At 45.5% G+C, this 22,566-nt stretch overlaps 1 protein-coding gene across 3 annotated transcripts in view; it reads left to right on the forward strand.

Annotated features, from left to right (window-relative positions):
* Window positions 1-18,486, forward strand: part of ZFAND3 (zinc finger AN1-type containing 3) — a 346,720-nt gene extending 328,234 nt beyond the window's left edge. For all 3 annotated transcript variants that reach the window (XM_063097510.1, XM_063097512.1, XM_063097511.1), the window contains one exon: window positions 16,098-18,486. In XM_063097510.1, the coding sequence (XP_062953580.1) occupies window positions 16,098-16,252 (155 nt within the window). In that variant the 3' untranslated portion in view covers window positions 16,253-18,486. The remainder of the gene's footprint in view (window positions 1-16,097) is intronic.
* Window positions 18,487-22,566: the final 4,080 nt, after the last annotated feature.

Raw genomic sequence — 22,566 nt, forward strand, 5'->3', positions numbered from 1 at the left:
ATCTAGGAAGGTCCTCCTGAGGAAGAGACATTGAAGCTGAGGCCTGAATAAGCAAGAATTTATTTAGCAAGTCAGACTGCCAAGCACAGAGTCAAGGGGGTGAATGGCACAAGGGGAGCAAAAGAGGCAACCAGGGCTGAAATCAGGCTATGATGGGGAAGTTTTTATTGTAATCAGTGGGAAACCATTAAAGGGTTTAAATAAAGGTGCGCAGTGATCACAGATAGGGTATATCCAATCACTTTGGCTGCTGTGAGGAAGATGGATTTGATGTGGAATGACCACCTACAGGGGAGGCTATTGCAGTAGCCTTGGTAAAAAGATACTGGTGGCTTTGAGTAGGTGAGGGCAGTAGAGAAGGACAGGAGACAATGGATTTGATTTTTGGAAATATAATCCACAGGACTTGGTAATTGAATGTGAAGAGTAAGGAAGATATCAGTGATGACTCCAGGTCTGTGTCATGGGCCGCTGGCTGGGGGACACTGAAGGAGAAGCAGGTTTGTGGGGAAGTAGCAAGTGTTCCATTTTAGACATCTCAAGTCTGAGATAGCCAAGCGACCAAGTACATAATTGAATACAGAGGCAGGGGATCCAAAGAGGTCTGGGGCAGAAAGATTAACTTCAGAACTGTTAGCATATATAGAAGAATTCTAACCTTGAGAAGGGTGAGACAAAAAAAAAGTGTCCAGCACTAAGTAATTCTCCTATTTCAAGGACAGTAGATGAAGACCTATCAGAGAAAGAGAAGGAAAACAAGGTAAGCAGGTGTCATGGAGCCCACGGGAGTAGTCAACTGTTCCGTATGCTGTAAATGAGAGCTGAAAAGGATCAGTGGATTCAGAAATTTTCAGGTTTGATTCATGGGTTGTTTTTCATACTTAGGTTGTAACCATTTGGTGAAGTCCTCATATCTGAGCCCGCTCTCCACCCACTCTCCAAATGAAATGGAACTGGACTATGGGGTTAGATCCTTCCACGCAGGAAGTTTGTAGGATCCTTCATTGGGCTGGTTTATCTATAGTCTGTAGTCTGACTTTAAATTTGAACTCATGTCTGCAGCCGAAACATTCTTCTGTCACTGAATAAGCCCCTTTCCCTCCAGGGGAGATGTGTTTAAAATAACTTCTTTAAATAGGAAGAATCAAGAAGCCAGCTTCTCTACACCCCCACACACACTTATAACAGTGGACAGCAGAAAGATGTGGGACTTGTGACTTTAAAGCTCAAATTTGAGAAAATAGAGAAAAGCTTGCTTATTCCTTTAAACTCCTCAGAATGACCTTTTTGAGTTATTGTGGCAAAGACAAGAGACATGTAGAGAAACTTCATTCTTAAAAGAAGCACATAAAACAAGTGTGCATGATACTGGCACAGTTTGGGTGAAAGCATAGATTGTTTGCATAGTGTCTACAGCCCATTCCTTTCTCTTGCTCATCCTTTTACTACAGCTCCCAGCCTGACAGTCTCAGGGAAATAGACACAAGGCTCCTCAACACACAGTCAGTACGTGATCAAACTTGGAAATGCACACACTGCCTCTGCTTGTGACAGAGGCTTGCAGAATTCTCAACTGTACCTGTGGAGACACCCCCACAGGAGCAGAAAAGCTGCTCTCAGCTGTCCTTGAAATGTTTCCATGTCCCTTTCATGGTGTCCCTAACCACTGAATGCTTTCCAGGCTGCCCTGTGTAGTCTTTACATATTTAAATCAGATTCCTCTAAAATTTGCAGCAGAAATCTTTACAGAGCTTGTCACTTAGCATGCATTTATAGTCTGTAAAAACAGGTTTGTGGAGAGGGAGAGAGGAAACTTGTGCATCACATGTTTGCAAGAAGATTTCCACATTCACTCTCCTTTGTCAGCAGTGACTTCTCAAAGCAGAAGGGAACCAGAATCTCTAGACTGAGAGGTAAAAGCAGGTGGGGCAGAAAGAAAGCTGTGTGGGTGGAGGTGTAAGGAGGCATGACTGGGGAGGAGGGGGTGGGTCAGAGCCATGAAGCCAAGTGCATTAGCTGTACTGTGTAAGGCAAGAGGGTTGACACCACCTTGAAGAGTTATCCCAGGAACAGCCAACCTTGAGTGCATGCCGGGTGTGCACAGGCATTATTTTCTTTAATGCCCACAAGAACCCCATTTTATAGCAGACATAGCTGAGGCACAGTTGTCAAAGTAGTACAGCTGGAATCTGAATCCAGTACTTGGGGGTCCACAGCACACATTCTTTACTAGATTATCCTGAAAGAGAACTTAGGTTCACTTGTTAAGGGACTTGCCATGGCAGCAGTGGTTGGACTAAGCTACAGGTCTCTCCTGACTCCGGTCTCTCATCTTTGTATTCTCTTATGACCCCATGGTGTGCAATGAAAGGCAAGCAGAGTTAGATGCAGAAATTGTTTCTTTCTTTTCCAGGTGTTGCTCTGGAGAGAGAGGTGTGGCACTTACAGTCTGATGCCCCCTGACTGCATTGCCACTTGAACATTCTGTGATTTGGATGAACTGGCTCTTGCCTGCAAAGGAGCCTTCAGGGATGACTAAACAGGGCTAAAGCAGCCACAGTTCCCTGGTGAGCCATGTGCCAGGAGCCTGGCAGCTGAATCACCCCCATGGGCCCAGGCTGTGTCCTCAGTGGCTCATGGGTGGGATAGGCCTGGCTCTTTTTCTCACCTCCCCTGAAGCTTTGGAACTGGTTTTGTAGGAAACTGCTCCATTTGAGAAAACAATCTTTTAAAGAACAAGGAAATGCTGAAAGAGAAGGCCAGACAAATCAGGAGCCTGCTGAAAGGAGGATAAGGTCATTTAGAAAACAAGTTTCTTGGGCCGGCCCCATGGCACACTCGGGCGAGTGCGGCGCTGGGAGCGCAGCAGTGCTCCGGCTGCGGGTTCGGATCCTATATAAGGATGGCCGGTGTGCTCACTGGCTGAGCGCGGTGCGGTGCGGCCGGTCACAAAAAGACAAAAAAAAAAAAAGAAAAGGAAAGGAAAACAAGTTTCTTGTCAGCACAACATTGTTCTCCTGAGAGCCTGTGTGGAGGTTGGAGGTGGGAGGAGGGTAGAGGCAATGGGAGGAGCCCAGGAGTGCAGGCACCTCCTAGGGGGTTTTTAAATCCTAAAAACTGCCTCAGGTACCAAAAGGTTAATGCACCTGCTTTCAGCTACTGAAATGAAATGATCTTTGAAAGAGCAAGTCATTATTCCTGTGGCAAAAACTGCCTTGAGCCATTTTTCTCTTAGTTTTTAAATATATGTTCATCTCTAGATAAAACAGCCTAGCATATGAGCCTGCAGCCAGCCCCCTGCTCCTTGTGCACTGGAGGTTAAAGGGCTTGCTCAGAGGAGAGTTGTCACAAGTCACAGTGGCCTTCACGGTGTGGTCACCCTGCCCCCTACTCCAACACCCCCAGCTTGCAAAAACAGGTCTTAGGTGGAGACAAGACCTGCTACATGGGAGACTTGCTCTCTGACTGCCAGGCCAAGTGAGGGCTGCTTGTGATGGGTGATATGAAGAGACATTGCTGGTGGGCAGGACAAACATTGCTCACAGAGGAGAGGGAAGGGGTAATTAGTCTTTGCAAGAATAGAGCTGTCTGGAGAAACAATAATAAAGGGTATCAGCAGTGGTGAACTTTTGTGTACTTTTAGAATGATGTGTGTACTGCATCAGGAACTTTATTGAGCTAGACTGTGACACCATTTTCTTCCCTTCATTGCTTACCACTATCTCAGAGCGATGTGACAACACATGCCAAGGCAGGGCTCTGTACCACTGAGTGCAGAGAGCTGCCTTAGGAGTTCCTTGCACAAGGCTCTTGTATCTTTGTTTTATGTCATCCTGCCTTTTGTTCTAACATTAAGCTTGTATGTAACTAACATTTTAATTGACGTGGGGGAAAACAGATGATTGTTTCTGTTTTAGAATTGTCTCGGTATGATTTAGTGGTTTTTATTAAATTCTTCAGGAGTAGAGTGAGCTTTTCTAAGTTGCAAGTTCTCCTTGCCTTTGGAAAGCAGACAGACTGATGCCCAGCTTGGTGATTCATAATGGCTTTGGTTCCAGCGCCCTGGGCAACTGACCTCAGTCCATCCACTGATTCTTTTCTCCCAGCCCAGCAGAGCACTGTGCCAGCCAGCTCAGTGAGCAGGGGATCCAGTTCTGCAGTATAATGGTTTTCCCTCCTCCATGCAAAGCCAGGGATGGAGGAGAATGTAAAGTAGACGTGTTCCATTTCCAAAACACCTGCAGCTGCTTTGCCTGTACCATGGGCCTGATGAAATAAAATGCATTAAGATCCTTTAATACATTTCTGTGCTACAAATTCTGCCTTGGGCATTGGGTCAGCGGATGTGGTGTAATCCAGGGATTGCTGCTGGTATGAGTATAAATGGCTAATGCTTTCCAACAAGCTTCCCTGTAAGCACCTGCTGTTCCCAACATGTGCTTACAAATGAGCTGTAAGGTCAGTGAGCCTTCCTGAGCTTTGAGAAACTTTTACCTTGCTGGAAAAATGTGATTCTTTTTCTGAATGAGCTTTCCTGGTTGTTTTAGACACATGGGTTAGGCATATTTGTTATTTGTCTTTTACCTATTAATGAAGTAAGATTTGGAAGGCCAACTCAGGAAGTTTAGGGAGAGATTGGATAAGTTCTGTTTGCTGTAGTCCATGTGTATCTGTGGGAATAGTCTCTGATTTACCTTGGCACTGGGCATACCTGCTAGGCTCCTGCACAAGTGGCGGGGGGTGGGGTGGGGGGTTGGTGAGCAGGCATGCCAGGACAGGCGCACTGTGCACAGACAACACGTGCACTGCCACCTCAGGATGCACACCATCAGACATATTTCAGTACCTCAGTCCCTAAGCCTTGTCAGTATTTTTAGTTTCTGCTTGAACCTTTGACAACTCGAAATTCAAATGAGCAAGAAAGTATAAAACATTTCTTGCTAGTGAGGTGAAAGTACCTGCGTAGCTGGAGCTGAGGTCTGCCCTAGTCTGTGGCTTTAATAAAACAGCCACTTGGGGGAGCCTCCAAGTGAGGGATCTGCAAGAAAGCAAATGTTTAATTAATTAAAGTCCAAAAGTGTCCAGAGCTGCCCAGTTTTGCCAACTTTAAATGGTGCTTTCTACTCCAAGATAAAGCCAATAAGCAACATTTCTGCTTGTCAAGGATTGAATAAAAATGTCAAGGACTCAAACTGTGAATGTGAATTTTGGCATCTTTTCTTTGTTTCCCTCAGAAAATTTTGTGGAAAAGGACAGTTCCAACCTCACCCAATTCTTAGGGCATGGAGCCCTGGGACCCAGGGCCTCAGGCAAGGGTAGGGGCCTCACCTTGGGCAGCATGTAAGGTGGGCTTCTTCCCTCTGCCCTCTAGCTCCTGCTCCACCCCAAACAGTGGCCATTCCCTGTGGCCTGGAGAAGGAAGTGGGGACAACGGGACTTGCAGACCAGGCACTGATGTTAGTTCAGCTGACCCTGGCTCCCTGTCTACCAGCACTGCTAAGAGGTGGAGAACACAGACCAATTCTAGGGGGGCCTACGTTGGGTGACCTTTCAGAATATTCCTCTTAGGCAGTGATTGTGGTTGATTTTTGTACACAGGGAATGAAATCGGAAATATTACAACTTTCACGCAAGGTGTTGGGTGATACCGCATATTTGGCTAATGATGGCATTTGTGCAAGCTGCTCTCAGTCATTTAGGTTGTAATCTCAAAACACTCACCATGCCCGCTCCTGAGTAAGCAGAGGTGAGGTGTCACTGTGGATGAGAGATCATAAGGAATTGTAAGAATTTCAGATGTTAGCTTTAAAGGCTATAGGGTTGAGTCAGAAATTTGGTTCCTACCAAATGAGCATTTTTAGAAATTTGCATGTCAGACTTTTATGAGTCTTAGAAAAATGAGCCTCAGTTCAGTTTTCTGCTGGGAATGTTTTCTGCTTGCAATTTCCAAGGCCCTTTGGATGCTGGGCCTCTTTAAGTCTGTGTGGCACATGACCACAGGCCCTGTGTCTGCATCAGGAAGGCTCAGTCTAGATGTGCTGGTTTAATACCCATGAGTGCCCTCCATTGAAATACTCGTTCTCCCAAGAGAAGCCTCCAGGCCTCTCTGTTCAGGGTGAGCAACCTGAAAGCTGCCTTCTGTATTTCTCATCAGCATGGGGTTCTTTTTAGCTAGGTCTTGATTTTTTTTTTTTTTTCCCCCTCTCCTCTCTTCTTGCCTTACGCCGCAATCTTAGGTCTCTGGCAGTTACAGAGTCAGGGAAGCTACTGCTCTCCCCGCGTTTCTTCTTTCCACAGTCACAGACTTGCTGGGCTCTGAGATGAGAGCCTCTGGTGGTTCATCCACTGTGGCTGTCTGGGCAGGCATCCTTGTCTTCCCTTCCTCTTCCATGTGTCCTCATCTTGATGCTGCCTGCTCAGTTGAAGAAGGTCTTCTCAGACTGAGGGTGTAGGTATCTGAGACCCTCAGGAGACCTTCCATTCCAGATCGCAGGGGTGACTGCTACTACCTGCTGTGGTTGGGCCTCATCACTCGTACTACTCTCTCTTCCCATGCCCAGGATGGCCTGTCAGAAGCCAGGACATTGGCAGGTGGAGAGAGGCTGCAGTCTGGAGGGGCATGGAATGATGGGGCCATGGAACAAAGTGCTTATAGAGCTGCTGCTTCCCCCTCCCTTTTTAATCAAGGGCTCGTCCCAAATTACTCTTCAGTGCCAGCAAGCAAAGAGACGCCCACACAAGTTTTCCTGAGTGTTTTGTGCAGATTTACTGAAAACAGCTCAGGCAGCCTTTTAAAAGGAGCTCCGTGGCTTGTATTTCTAGTAATCTGGACTCCAAGGAGCGTGGCAGCCAGTCATGTGACTTGGCTGGGGAAAGATCATGAAAACACGATCTGCCACATTTAGCAGGCAGACCATGTTTTCAAAAATGTTTTCTTGGCTATTTTCCTTTCTTTTGGGGGTGAGCTTCCTTTTAATCATATTTCCCTACCCTTATCCCTCTTTATCCCTCCAAAGCACTATATGCTATATAGTAAGCAAAAGTATATTGAAATTGTTTTCAAAAGTATGTTGAAATTGTGTTTTAAATGACATGCTGCTGAACAATGGGGCCATAAGGAGAGTGTAGATATGGGATTATTTATATGTGAATGAGTGAGTTAATTTGATTTTAATATATAACTTTTTAAAATCGGAGGAAAAAAAGAATTACATGACACCCTTGGTGATAATATAGAACCACTGTCACAGTTCTGCTCATCAGTTCTTTGTCCTTTGTGTTCTCATCCCTTCTGGATACTACCTTCTTTGGTCCTCTCTGGAAAGGCCCCAGTTGGTTTGTAATGAATGGTGTGGAGGAAGTGTTAAGGCTGTAAATCCTCTTGTGCTTAATAACTGTGCTCATCATTGAAATTAAGAACAGTCATCCTCCCTAGCAGCCTGAACTCATCTCTCTCCATACCCAGCTTGGTCTCCAGATTGCAATCAAAGAATAATCCAAAGTTCATGACACTTGCAGTGTTTTCTGGAAACAGATCTGTGGGTATCAAGAAAAGAGGATAAAGATTCATCTTATCCACCAGTCATTCCCACCCTACCCACTCCAGACTACTAACACCAAAGTGCATCTAGCCGTTGGCCGCTGTCAGAGGATAATACCTACTCAGCGTTTTTTGTTTTTTTTTTTTTTAATTTTATTTTGTCGATATACATTGTGGCTGATTATTGCTCCCCATCACCAAAACCTCCCTCCCTTCTCCCTCCCCCCCTCCCCCCCAACAATGTCCTTTCTGTTTGCTTGTTGTATCAACTTCAAATAATTGTGGTTGGGGCCGAGCCCGTGGCGCAGTCGGGAGAGTGCAGCGCTGGGAGCGCGGCGATGCTCCCGCCGCGGGTTCGGATCCCATATAGGAATGGCCGGTTCACTCACTGGCTGAGTGCCGGTCACGAAAAAGACAAAAAAAAAAAAAAAAAATTGTGGTTGTTATATCTTCTTCCCCCCCCCCCCCCCCCCGGTTTGTGTGTGTGTGTGTGTGTGTGTGTGTGTGTGTGTGTGTGTGTGTGTGAATTTATATATTAATTTTTAGCTCCCACCAATAAGTGAGAACATGTGGTATTTCTCTTTCTGTGCCTGACTTGTTTCACTTAATATAATTCTCTCAAGGTCCATCCATGTTGTTGCAAATGGCAGTATTTCATTCGTTTTTATAGCTGAGTAGTATTCCATTGTGTAGATGTACCACATTTTCCGTATCCACTCATCTGATGATGGGCATTTGGGCTGGTTCCAACTCTTGGCTATTGTAAAGAGTGCTGCGATAAACATTGGGAAACAGGTATACCTTCGACTTGATGATTTCCATTCCTCTGGGTATATTCCCAACAGTGGGATATCTGGGTCGTATGGTAGATCTATCTGCAATTGTTTGAGGAACCTCCATACCATTTTCCATAGAGGCTGCACCATTTTGCAGTCCAACCAACAATGTATGAGAGTTCCTTTTTCTCCGCAGCCTTGCCAGCATTTATCGTTCACAGTCTTTTGGATTTTAGCCATCCTAACTGGAGTTAGATGGTATCTCAATGTGGTTTTGATTTGCATTTCCCGGATGCAGAGTGATGTTGAGCATTTTTTCATATGTCTGTTAGCCATTTGGATATCTTCCTTAGAGAAATGCCTATTTAGCTCTTTTGCCCATTTTTTAATTGGGTTGCTTGTTTTCTTCTTGTACAGTTGTTTGAGTTCCTTATATATTCTGGATATTAATCCTTTGTCAGATATATATTTTGCAAATATTTTCTCCCATTCTGTTGGTTGTCTTTTAACTCTGTTAATTGTTTCTTTTGCTGTGCAGAAGCTTTTTAGTTTGATATAATCCCATTTGTTTATTTTTCCTTTGGTTGCCCGTGCTTTTGGGGTCATATTCATGAAGTCTGTGCCCAGTCCTATTTCCTGAAGAGTTTCTCCTATGTTTTCTTTAAGAAGTTTTATTGTTTCAGGGTGTATATTTAAATCCTTAATCCATTTTGAGTTGATTTTAGTATACGGCGAGAGGTATGGATCTAGTTTCATTCTCCTGCATATGGATATCCAGTTATCCTAGCACCATTTGCTGAAGAGGCAGTCCCTTCCCCAGTGAATAGGCTTGGAGCCTTTGTCAAAGATCAGCTGACAGTAAGTGTGTGGGTTGATTTCTGGATTCTCTATTCTACTCCATTGGTCAGTGTGTCTGTTTTTATGCCAGTACCATACTGTTTTGGTTATTATAGCTTTGTAGTATAGCTTAAAGTCAGGTAGTGTTATGCTTCCAGCTTTATTTTTTTTGCTCAGCATTGCTTTGGCTATGCATGGTCTTTTATTGTTCCATATAAATGACTGGAGAGTTTTTTCCATTTCTAAGAAAAATGTCTTTGGAATTTTGATGGGGATTGCATTGAATTTGTATATCACTTTGGGTAGCATGGACATTTTCACTATGTTGATTCTTCCAATCCAAGAGCATGGGATATCTTTCCATCTTCTTGTATCCTCTCTGATTTCTCTCAGCAGTGGTTTGTAGTTCTCATTATAGAGATTTTTCACCTCCTTGGTTAACTCAATTCCTAAGTATTTTATTTTTTTGGTGGCTATTGTAAATGGGCAGGCTTTCTTGATTTCTCCTTCTGCATGTTCACTATTGGAGAAAAGAAATGCTACTGATTTTTGTGTGTTGATTTTGTATCCTGCTACTGTGCTGAGATCATTTATCAATTCCAGCAGTTTTTTTGTAGAGGTTTTAGGCTGTTCGATATATAGGATCATGTCATCTGCAAACAGGGACAGTTTAACTTCATCTTTTCCAATCTGGATGCCCTTTATTTCCTTCTCTTCTCTGATTGCTCTGGCTAGTACTTCCAACACTATGTTGAATAGGAGTGGTGAGAGTGGGCATCCTTGTCTAGTTCCTGTTCTTAAAGGAAAAGCTTTCAGCTTTTCCCCATTCAGGATGATATTGGCTGTGGGTTTGGCATATATGGCTTTAATTATGTTGAGATACTTTCCCTCTATACCTAACTTATAGAGGGTCTTTGTCATGAATGAGTGCTGAACTTTATCAAATGCTTTTTCAGCATCTATAGATATGATCATATGGTCCTTGTGTTTGAGTTTATTAATATGGTGTATCACATTTATTGATTTGCGTATGTTGAACCAACCTTGCATCCCTGGGATGAATCCCACTTGATCGTGATGAATAATTTTACGTATGTGTTGCTGTATTCTGTTTGCTAGTAATTTAGTGAAGATTTTTGCATCTATATTCGTCAAGGATATTGGCCTGTAGTTTTCTTTTTTGGTTATATCTTTACCTGGTTTTGGTATCAGGATGATGTTTGCTTCATAGAATGAGTTTGGGAGATTTGCGTCCGTTTCAATCTTTTGGAATAGTTTGTAAAGAATCGGTGTCAATTCCTGTTTGAATGTTTGGTAAAATTCTGCTGTGAATCCATCTGGTCCTGGGCTTTTCTTTGTTGGGAGCCTTCTGATAACAGCTTCAATCTCCTTTATTGTTATTGGTCTGTTCAAATTTTCTACGTCTTCACGGTTCAGTTTTGGGAGCTTGTGTGTGTCCAGAAATTTATCCATTTCCTCCAGATTTTCAAATTTGTTGGCGTATAGTTGTTTGTAGTAGTCTCGAATGATTCCTTGTATTTCAGATGAATCAGTTGTAATATCGCCTTTTTCATTTCTAATTTTTGTTATTTGAGTCTTCTCTCTTCTTTTTTTTGTTAGCCATGCTAATGGTTTGTCAATTTTACTTACCTTTTCAAAAAACCAACTTTTTGATTCGTTGATCTTTTGAATTGTTTTTTGGTTTTCAATTTCATTCAGTTCTGCTCTGATCTTAATGATTTCTTTCCGTCTGCTAACTTTAGGTTTGGATTGTTCTTGTTTTTCTAGTTCTTTAAGGTGAAGTGTTAGGTTGTTCACTTGCCATCTTTCTATTCTTCTGAAGTGAGCATTTAATGCAATAAATTTCCCCCTCAATACTGCTTTTGCAGTATCCCACAGGTTTTGGTATGATGTATCATTGTTTTCATTAGTTTCAAGAAATTTTTTGATTTCCTGCTTGATTTCTTCTTGGACCCATATGTCATTAAGTAGAATGCTGTTTAATTTCCATGTGTTTGTATAGTTTCCAGAGTTTCGTTTGTTATTAATTTCTAGTTTTAATCCATTGTGGTCTGAGAAGATACATGGGATAATTCCAATTTTTTTGAATTTACTGAGACTTGATTTGTGACCTAATATGTGATCTATCCTGGAGAATGATCCATGTGCTGATGAGAAAAATGAATATTCTGAGGTTGTTGGGTGGAATGTTCTATAGATATCTGCCAATTCCAATTGGTCTAGAGTCTTGTTTAGATCTTGTGTTTCTCTACTGATTCTTTGCCTAGATGATCTGTCTAATATTGACAGTGGGGTGTTCAGGTCCCCTACTATTATGGTATTAGTGTCTATTTCCTTCTTTAGGTCTAATAGAGTTTGTTTTATAAATCTGGCTGCTCCAACATTGGGTGCGTACATATTTATGATTGTTATGTCTTCTTGATGGATCAGTCCTTTTATCATTAAGTAGTGTCCCTCATTGTCTCTTTTTATGGTTTTTAGTTTAAAGTCTATTTTGTCTGATATAAGAATAGCTACTCCAGCTCGTTTTTCTTTTCTGTTTGCATGGGAAATCTTTTTCCATTCTTTCACTCTTAGTCTGTGTGAATCTTTATGGGTGAGGTGGGTCTCTTGTAGGCAGCATATAGTTGGGTCCTGTTTTTGATCCAGTCAGCCAGTCTTTGTCTTTTGATTGGGGAATTTAAGCCTTTTACATTAAGAGTTGTTATTGAAAGGTGTTGATTTATTCCTAGCATTTTATTGGTTGGTTGTCTTAGGTGTCTTTTGTTCCTTGCTTTCTGATTTACTGTTTGTTTTCTGTGTTTGTTGGTTCCTTAGGTTGTAGATAGTGCTTTTGTTAGCTTGTTTTCTCTTCATGAATGCCATTTTTATTATACTAGCGGGTTTAGATTTTTCTTGGGTTTTTATGGCAGTGGTAGTTATTTTTCAGGAACCAAACCCAGTACTCCCTTGAGGATTTCTTGTAAGGGTGGTCGTGTGGTAGTGAACTCCCGCAGTTTTTGTTTGTCTGAGAAATATACTATTTGCCCCTCATTTCGGAAAGATAGCCTTGCAGGGTAGAGTATTCTTGGCTGGCAATCTTTGTCTTTTAGTATTTTGAAAATATCATCCCATTCCTTTCTAGCTTTTAGGGTTTGTGATGAAAAGTCTGATGTTAACCTGATTGGGGCTCCCTTATAGGTGATTTGACGCTTCTCTCTTGCAGCTTTTAAGATTCTCTCTTTGTCTCTGAGTTTTGCCAATTTGAGTATGACATGTCTTGGAGAAGGTCTTTTTGGGTTGAATACATTTGGAGATCGTTGAGCTTCCTGGATCTGAAGATCTGTGATTTTTCCTATACCTGGGAAGTTTTCTGCCACTATTTTGTTGAATATGTTTTCAATGGAATCTCCATTTTCCTCCCCTTCTGGAATACCCATGACTCAGATATTTGATCGCTTATGGTTGTCTGATATCTCTCTCAGATTTTCTTCCATGTCCTTGATTCTTTTTTCTTTCTTTTTGTCTGCTTGTGTTATTTCAAACAGCCCATCTTCAAGTTCAGAGGTTCTCTCTTCAACTTCGACAAGCCTGCTGGTTAAACTCTCCGTTGTGTTTTTTATTTCGTTGAATAACTTCTTCAGTTCAGCAAGTTCTGCTACATTTTTTTTCAGGACATTGATTTCCTTGTACATTTCCTCTTTCAGAACCTGTATACTTTTCCTCATTTCATCATGATTTCTAGCCGAGTTTTCTTGTATCTCATTCAGTTTCCTTAGAATTATCTCTCGAAATTCCTTATCAGTTATTTCAAGGGCTTCTTGTTCTATAGGATCTAGAGTTTGAGATTTATTAACTTTTGGTGGTATACTTTCTTGATTTTTTGTATTTCTGGTATCTTTTTTTTGGTGTTTATTCATTGTTGCAGGGGGTTTCACAGTCCACCGGTTTGAGACTAATGACTAACTAGGATGTTGCTGTGGTTGCCAATTTCGTATGGCTCCCTCCGTGACTGCTCAGTTGGCCTCTAGTGCCTTGTGTGTGTGGTTGCCTACCTACTCAGCTTTTGGGACGAGCTGCAGCATGTAACTTCCTCTTACTGAGTGATCCTGACAGGAGAGGGAATTGAGCTTAATTTATGCCATCTAATAACCTCAGTGCAGCACCTTGGGAAGTTAGCCTTCCAAAATCTTGCCCAGACTTTGTCCAGTGAGTTATAGTGCCATATATTCTAATTGTTACCAGTGCTGCTCCCAAAATCTAGCTGCTGTTTTCAGATTTCACCTTCAAAAACCAAAGCCAAGTGTAAAGGTGTGTCTTACAGGTACACAGAATTGGGCAGAGAAATAAGACATTTTGGGCTGGGTGAAGAATCCTTGGGTGGATAGAGCAAACATTTGTGGGGAGCGTGGGGGTTGCTGTGGTTGTTACTCCTTGTTTCCTTTTCCAGACAGAGGCCTGGGGCTCTGAAATCCACCAAGTTGGCTGTCTGCTAGCTGCCAGAAGGCAAGCCAAGCAGTGGGGGTGGGGGTGTTAATGAGGACCAGACTGAAGCCTCTCCTCTCCACCCCAGTCTGCCTTTGACCAATGAGGTGTGACCTGAGCCAGGAGATATGGTAATTTCAGCCTTAATCCATTTCCTCCTGCTTTTGTTCAGCCAGCACCATTCATCAGGAGAGAAGAGCCCCTGGGACCTTCTCCTGAGAATCATCAGTATCTTGAAGAAAGGGAAGGGAGGGGAAGGGGCGGCAGCAGGTGTCCTCTCACCTCTTATTATAGATGGTGAAGATACAGAAGTGTGTCGGGACTTGGTGACAAAAATGTCTACAGACACATTCTGACACTGTCCTGTTGGTGTCTCCACCCTAAGCCTTGACCTGGCAGTTCTCCCCCACCAGGTGGGCTTTGCTCCAAAATGATAGTTTTGCTTGTTAGATGGAGGATGCATATTGTGGCCATACTTGCTTCTGTTGTGAAATCCTTTAGGAGAAAGAAAACTGGTATCCAATATCTCCAAGTAGTGAACTTATCAGTAAATATAACACATGAGCTCATTAATCTTAACTTTGCTTTTGGACCAAGTGGGAGCTCAGTTTCTGAGGAGACAAAAATTTCATCTCTGTTCTTTTCCTTAAATGCAGTCCCAATTTAGAGTCAAACATATTGCCCTGCTCTCCCTGGGAAACAGTTAATAATGTGTTTTCTGCACAGTGGATGGGGCTCAGGCTCAGTTTGGTCGTTCAGCCACCACCACCCCCCATCCCACCCCCATGTGCACATGCACTCAGCTACGTAGCTATATGTCGAGTTCCAGAAGCTGGTTAGTGTTTGGTGTCAGGCCGTTTAAGACCACACACACACACACACACACACACACACACTCTCACACACACACACTCACACTCCCTCAGGCTGAGGAGTGTTGTTTAGGTGAAGTTAATCTTAAACGTTAAGGCTGCTGAGACTCTTGTCTATCCTGGCCACTCAATCCTTGCTTTACCTTCTGCTGTTCTAAAATCACAGCCACTACATCTACAAAAAAGAAAAGAAATTGAAAATATGGGGATGGATGAGTCAGTTTGTAAAGGGTGGCTGCCCATTGTCCGTGGTCTGGACCTGGGCTTGAAAGAAGTCTGAGAAGAAATGCAGTTGGCTTGGAGAATAAGTGAGGAGAGTATTGGTCTAGGCAGGCTGCTGTGGGACGCCTGCTCCAGGCGCACAGGAGAGGAGGTTCAGGAATGGGTTTGGATTCACCTGGAGACTTGCTCCTGTAAACCTGATTTAGGCCCATGGGGCCAGATACAGCTGATGGGATGAGAAGGTAGTGAGGGGGCTTGCCCGTGCTGGCAGGTGTCTTCCTAGCCTAGATCTTGTCCCCTCCAACTTCCCTGAAAGAGAGTCAGACCCAGGGGACATCAAGTGTCTGTACTACACACACATATCAGCCTTTCTAGAAATTGGCCGGGAAGTGGGGAGGGAACAGGCTGTACCTTCATGCAGCTCTGTGTTCCCTTTTGTCCTCTTAGCCTCTCTCCTGACTCCCTGAGGTCCTCCCCTCATTGTTTCCTACCCGGAAGGACTTCATCTGTACCAACTCCCTGCTCTGTGGCTTCTCCTCCCTGCCTGCTTCTACTAGCCTCAATGGTCTTTTTCTCTTATTTGCCGGACTGATGTCTCCCTTGGACTTCTCTGCTCCACAAAGAGAAGAGCTGTAGCCTCCTGCACTTCTGGGAGGGCAGAGCATGTGGGGAGACCCTGGGTGTGGGGACCTCAACCTCCCACTTACCAGTTGGAGTTGAAGTATCAGGTTCCTTGGAGATGGCAGTTTAGAATTCAGCATTTCTCTTCTTTCCTCTATATGTAATAACCTTTTCCAGCAGCTGAGATCATCCGTTTTCTTCCTCACTCACTTGTGGGTTGTGGTTTGATCACTCCACCATCCCCCCAAGCCCTGACTGTATAGGAGGTCAGATGCAATTTAAGCCATAATCATTTCTCCTCCCTTCCTGCCTCCTAGAAATGGTGAGTGTCATGTGGTGGATATTATAGTTTGCCCCAGCCAGGGACAGTGCTGAGCAGGCAGCTCTGTGCTCTCCTGCCTACCTGGTGACTAGGGGTGGGGGTGGGGGGATCAGAGCCCACTCATTTCCAAGGGAAGGGGCTGTGTCTCACTGTAGCAGTCAACTTGGGCAAGGACAGCCTCTGAGCAGCCACAGCTTGGGAGCTCTGAGGACATCACATGAGCACCATGGAATGTTGAGTGCTGGCCCTTCTGTTACAGGGGGACGTGTGGTAAACTCGCTTCAGCAGCAGGAGCCCCTGCCGTGACCATTGTCCATCCACAGAGATGCCCCCTCTGTCCTCTGACAAGGGCAAAAACAAGGCTTTGAGCATTTGGAGGCCACCCTAACAGTCTCTCTCCTCTGCTTCTCCCACTGCTGCAGGTTACGTGTTCTGTATGTTACATCGCCTCCCCGAGCAGCATGACTGTACATTTGACCACATGGGCCGCGGCCGAGAGGAAGCCATCATGAAAATGGTGAAACTGGACCGGAAAGTGGGGCGCTCCTGCCAGCGCATCGGGGAGGGGTGCTCCTGAAGGCCAGGCACGGCCACCACATGACGCTGTTCTTAGTTCACTAATGTTAGCCTTATTTAGGACAAAGTCAGCCAGACACCTTGTACTGGGCACGCGTCAGACTACAGCCAGCCCATTTCCTTTCTTTAGCCAGCCATCCTGGTACTGTAGTTTAGGGGTTGATGGTGGTTGAAATTGATTTCTGGCTGGTTACTAAGGTGCCTGCTAGCCATTGTATAAAATTAAAACATGAAGAATATTTTTTTTTGAGCATGGCTAGTGGATTTAAAACAACACATACCTGTCACTGCTGGAGTCAAACTTATAAAAAGCCTTAAGCGGAAAGTGTTCCAGACGGAGACTCTGAGTTAATAGAGGAGTAGAAGCTGGTGTTAAAGTTCCCACGATGCCCCTGGCTTTGCCAGAACCTCTGTTTAACGTTCAGCCTTTCACCTCTTCACTTATCCTTAGTCCCCGTAGCCAGGACACCTGATGGTCACGTGTGCCTTGGTCACAGGAGGCTGCTGAGATTGGCCACATGGCTGGGCTGGGTGGTGGCCTTGCTCTCCCACAGAGCTGGAAATGCAGGGGGAGGAGGGACAGATTCTTACGGAAATTTTTTACCTGACTTGCTATGAAAAAACTCATCATACAAGAGGAGAAACAGTAACCTCACTTTGAAAAGTTTGCTCCACTCAAGACTAGTCCACGAATGAGACCCGTCTTTTCTACACAGGATCCGTGATTATGAGAAGCAGCCAGAGCACACCCTGACTCCCCAGCTCTGGTTTGCCATTTGCCAAGTGCTGGGATCTGGCAACTGATCAGATAAGGCTAATGGCAGCACAGCAACTGTGGCGGGGTCTGCAAACTGGCCTCTGCAGCTAGATTTCTATATTGGGAGTTTTTTAAAAAGACATTTTTTCATAGCCAACAGGAATCAGAAGTGCTAGGGAGCAACTGGGGAAGCTGCTGCCCGCAGATGCTGCCCTTTCCAGCTGCAGCCCACTCACCCCACTAGGGGCCAAGAGGAGGATGCTGTGGCCTCCGCGCTCGTTTCTATGCAGCCTCGTAGTCCAAGGACAACCAGTCCACAAAACCACATAGCAAGTTTGGCAAGGGAAGGCAGCATACTTCACAGGGACAGTGGGTTTGGATCTGTCTAGAACAGGGGTTTGTGGCCATGGCCCAGCTCTAAGAGTGACATTTGTTCTGGTGGGTGGGGGTGGGCGGGCGTATTTTTCAGCCTGTGCTGCCCCATGTGGATGGGGAGGAGTTCAGTAGCTGCAGTAGCTCAGGCCAGGTGGGGAAGGGTGGAGGTGGGCCTGGTTGCCCATGTTGAGAAATCTTTACCAATTAGATGGGGGTGGGGGCTGGGGTAGACAGGATCAGGATTCCATTGAAAGCCCAAGCTGGAGCAGTCCCAGCCGCCCCATCTGATCCAGGTGTGTGAGGGGAGGAGGCTCCTGCAGAGGCAGCGTGGATCTACACACACCGAGGCCACTGGAATAGTTAAACCCAGCAACTTTCCTTTTTATAAAACAAACAGTTCAACTCTGTCTGCAAATTAACAGCTGAACACCTGCAACTATAAATGTTTTTTGATCCAAAATATTGAAATAGGAAATCATGCTCTTCCCAACCTTCTTTTCCCACCCTACTTTCCAATCTCCACCAGAGTGGAATCCGCTGCAAAATCTCCAGCCTTAATTCTTGCTTCAGGACCCAGACCCGTGTCTTGCTCTAGGGCAGCCCAGGGCAGAGGGGCCAGGTCTGCCCAGCGTTTACCACTGTGGTCAAGCCTCAGCCCTCTGGCCACTACATGGCTATCCTCAGTAAGGTGGCCTAGGCTCCCCCGCCAAGCTCTGATCCTGAAGAGACACACACCCTTCCTGTCCCTCCTCAGGCCCCACTGGCTGCTGCCTGGAGGCAGCAATGGGAAAAAGGAGCTCTGGGAGCCAGCCACACACAGGGATGGAAGAAGCCGCGTGCACTTCCTGCCAGCAGAGTGGGGGCGGGGTGGGGAGGGCTGTCCCCCACAGTATCTGTTCTGTGAAGTTTGTCAAATGTAAGGAAAGCTTAAATTCTTGTATCTTTAAAAGAGAAAATCTTATTTAACCCCTTTGTGTTCTAGATTTACTTACACACATAGCCTAGAGCTCAGTTTTAGTTTTAACATTGTGAAAATATTAAAAGAATCTTGTAACGTTATTCTTTTTTCTCCTGCTGAAAAAAATTAAACCAATCATATGAAAGTTTGGATATCTCGTTTTGCCGGTTCTCCTAAGTGTCCCCTAGCTAGCCAGAAAAGCAGTAGAACGTCTCTCTGGCTAGGGCTGGGTGGAGATGGGGGCTTTTTTTGCAGAGTCCCTCTGCATTACTGAGGTGGCTTGTCCAGTAAGTGTCCAGGCTAAAGAGCTGTATCCCTGCTTTCTGTTGGAGGGTCTGCCTCGGGAGGCCACGGGGCCTGGCACTGGGGTGAAGGTGGGTCTGCTGGGGAAAAGGGGGCGACATGAGCACCACCCCCAAGGCCCTCCAGGTGTATGTGGGTTGGGTGCCTGGTTCCTGGGGGAAGGAAGCATCTCCTAGACTCAAACTCCTCCTGAGGAAGGGCCCATAGGCTGAATGATGAAGGTGGCCCAAAGGGAGGATTACAAGGATGATATGCTGTACGAACTCTTTGTTGTATAGGATACACTTACTACATTTCAAAATGTTTAAAAAACATTTGGTGGGGATGAGGCAGAGGAGTGGCATCTGTCCCCACTGATTTTAGGGCAGAGGTATTGACCACACGGTTGTCATGGAGAACGATGAAAAATCCTGAGAGAAAAGCAGAAGTGTGTGGTGGAGGCAAACAGTAGGTGGGCACAGAGCAAAGAGAGTCTGGTGGCCTCAGTATGGCAGGCCACCGAGGAGCAGTGGGCTGTGCTATTCCCCCATTGTCCCTGCAGGAGCTGGCTTCCCCGTCAGCCCCCTCCTGCTTGTGTCAGAGAGGCTTTTACTTACAGCAAGAAGAGGGGATGGTGGGAAGAGGAGGAGAAACCTTGGGCAGGTGGCAATGAGAAAGAGGGAAGCACAGCGGGCCAGGCCGTGGTCTTCCGGGGAGCCATCGGTGGCACATTTGGAGAACTGTGAGCAGCTCCTCTTGCCCCAAAGAAGAGGGTTACCGGGAGGGAAGACCCCAAATGAGCACAAAACCAATAGAAATACCTTAGAAAAGTCTGCAGTTGCCTGAGGGAAGGTTCCGGGAAGGGAGGAGTAAGCAGAGAAAGACACAGAACCCTGGGAAATAGGGGAGGCTCTTCAGGCTCCCCCAGGGCTCGGCTGGGGGACAGCAGCTCTGGGCCATACCGGGTAGCACCAGGGCTGCAGGACAGTCTGATGAGTCTGAGAGTGTCAGCACCTGATTTACGCTTCCTTCAGACGGTTTGAGGAAGGTCAGAATCTGAGATAAATACAGAAAATCCAGCAAATAAGACAATTTATTAATGCCAAATAAAAAATAAGAGGAACCATAGACCCTGCACGACTCAGCTGCAAATAATATTCACATACAAATAATGTGAATACATAAAAATAATAATGACTATTACTCTTGTAAAAATGTGTGCTGGAAGTCTACAAGGAGACTGGGAAGAGGGAGTGTGTGCTTATGTACGTGCAGAATTTGAGAGAGCTCAGTTCTCCTCATCCCTAGAGAGAAATCAACAAATAATGTCCGGACAAAACTCGAGCACAGTATGTTTGTTATTAAGAACTATGGAGGTAAATGCCGAAGAAAAAGCTAAAAGTTCAAAGTGGGTTTCTTTGGGGTGGGGGATGGGAATGCAGTGAGCCTTATAGTTACTCCTACAGTTATGGACACGTGACATTGCTACAAAAATTCAAATGCTTTGAAGAATGAACAACAGAAGGGACTAGCCTTCCCTGGGAGTTGGGAGACCAAGTCTAAGGAAACCCATCCCAGCACTCCCCAAAGTGGGTTTCGGGGAGTTCAGGATTCCGAGATGCAGGGTAGAATATCGGTTGTGGTCAGAGACACTTTGGAAGATGCAGGCGGCTGGTGCCTCACAAGGCACAGCACATGTGAAAACCCTGGGGACGGTGGCACCATGCTTCTTGCTACCACAGAATATCCTTAATCAGCACACCTTGGGAGAGGTTGCCCTGGTTCATTGAGCACCTACGGTGTGCCAAGCACTTGAAAAACTGTCTTCCTTGATCAAATCAAATCAAATCTCCCTTGATCAAGTCATACAAATGCTATACGATTCCACTTATAGGAGGTACTAAGAATAGTCAAATCCACTCCCTTAATCAGGACAACCGTGCTACTTATAGGGGCCTCTGTGGTGTGACATCCAGTAGTTCCAGACACCTGGCTGGGGTTGCTGGGGGATATATGGAATTTCACTTTTCCCTTGGCTTAAATCTTGTGCCCAAATTTACACAGAAGGGGGTTTCTCATCAATCACTGCAGGGAGTTTGAGATGGAAAAAGTGCCTGGAGCAAGCGGGTGGAGCAACACCCAGAGCGTGTGTTGAGGAGACCAGCAGGCTCCAGACTTGGCTCCCTCCCACTGCACATGGGCCTGTGGCACTGGGCCGGGGCAGGCTTTGGGAAATAGCCCAGGAGATAAAACTGATGAGCACCCTAGGAATGGGGAAGGGGCAGGACATGTGGCCACTGGGCTCCAGTATGTCTCACAGGTTTGGGTGATTGAACTATTGACAAATGAGACACCTCCCAGACTTGAGACTATAAAAGGCCCTGTTGAGTTTACAACTTGGGAGGCTGGGCCCCCACCCCTCAGATTCCCCTCCTGCCCCCTCTTCCAAGCAGCCCCATTCTTGTCTCTCCTCTGCCCCCCACCCTGGGCTGGGGTGAGGGGGAGCTTGAGCTGTTGCCATGAAGCGTATGGACTTGCTGCAGGGGGCTGGGGGGTTGTCACATCACAGGGTCAGATGTGAGAATCTGACCCCCCAAGGCAGGGGAAACTGGAGTGGTCTTTGGTGTCTGCAGGCCCAGGCCCACAAGGCAGCAGGAGGCACCAAGGGGGAGGGAGTCCAGACTAGAAGAGGGATCTATCTGTTCCCTGTGACAAGGTGCTCAAGTTGGGATGGGCAATGACCAGAGGACACAGTCCCCAAAGGCAGAAGTTCCAGATCCAAGCCTTTCGAGCCCTATTGGGGCACCTTCCAGCCCAGAGCCCTGGCTAGGATGACCCTCACTCAACACTTGCTCTATGCTGGGCACTGTCCCAGGCACTGGGGATACAGTGGTGACCAAAACTACTACCTATAGTGTTCCGGGGGGACAAAACTAGGGAAGTGTGAAGATATTAGAAAGGGGTAATATTATGCAAGTCAGAAGTGATGCCTCTGATGGGTGTGGTACTCAAGTGCTGGCAGGTATGGCCACAGGTCAAGGCTGGCAGGCAGAGGTGGATGTTCTCTCTGCTCTGCTTTCTCACGGAAATAGAAAGCAGGGTAATCAGGTGCCTGTGAGGTTGGATAGGGGTGCAGCAAGGGCTTGATGGAGTGCAGAAGCAGATTTACTCTGAGGGAAGGGTTGCGCTTGAAGCCCCTCACACGTGATGGTCCTTGGCTATGTGCTCGCATGTTCCCAAGATTTTATGCAATTTGCAAAAGTGAGATACTTTTACTTCATTTGGCTAAACCTGTTACCTCTTTTCATCCCAACTTCCCTTCCAACACCCTTCCTCTCCTTTTGTGGTGTTGAGGTGACCTGGACACTATTGAGATCTTGCAATGTAAAGTTGGGGACACATTTAGTTTGGGATATATGCGGTTACTTCAAAAATTTCATGGAAAAGTGGAATTAAAAGATAATACGAATCTTTCCATGAACTTTTTGAAGTACTCTCTATGTGTTTGGTTCACAGTCATTTCCACGTTAGTAGGTTATCCTGGGCAGGACAGCTTCCAGGAACACTCCTCTTGCCGACTGAGCTCATCACCGGTGTCTAGAAAGTGCAAGGCCAGGGTTGTGTTGCCACAGGAACATGTCCTGCAGAACCTGGCACAAAGAGTAAGCGGGTCGTGGAGGAGAAATGGCTTGAAATGTATGGCGCCAGAGGCTAGTCTGTGGAAAATTCTTCCAGTCAGCAGATGTGTTCTTAAAAGAGGAAAACTGATTCTTACCACCAATACCTGCTTGAGACAGAAGCTTGATTTTGTCGAGAATAGGCTTGACAATGCAACATGTACAATTATAAGCACACCATACTTTTTTCAAAGTATTAAAGATTAGTTTAGGAATGCTTGACACATCCCAGAATCTTAGAAAGAAATGGAATGCTTGACTTGTCC

Source organism: Cynocephalus volans, chromosome 5 (assembly GCF_027409185.1).
Source record: "Cynocephalus volans isolate mCynVol1 chromosome 5, mCynVol1.pri, whole genome shotgun sequence".
NCBI lineage: Eukaryota > Metazoa > Chordata > Mammalia > Dermoptera > Cynocephalidae > Cynocephalus > Cynocephalus volans.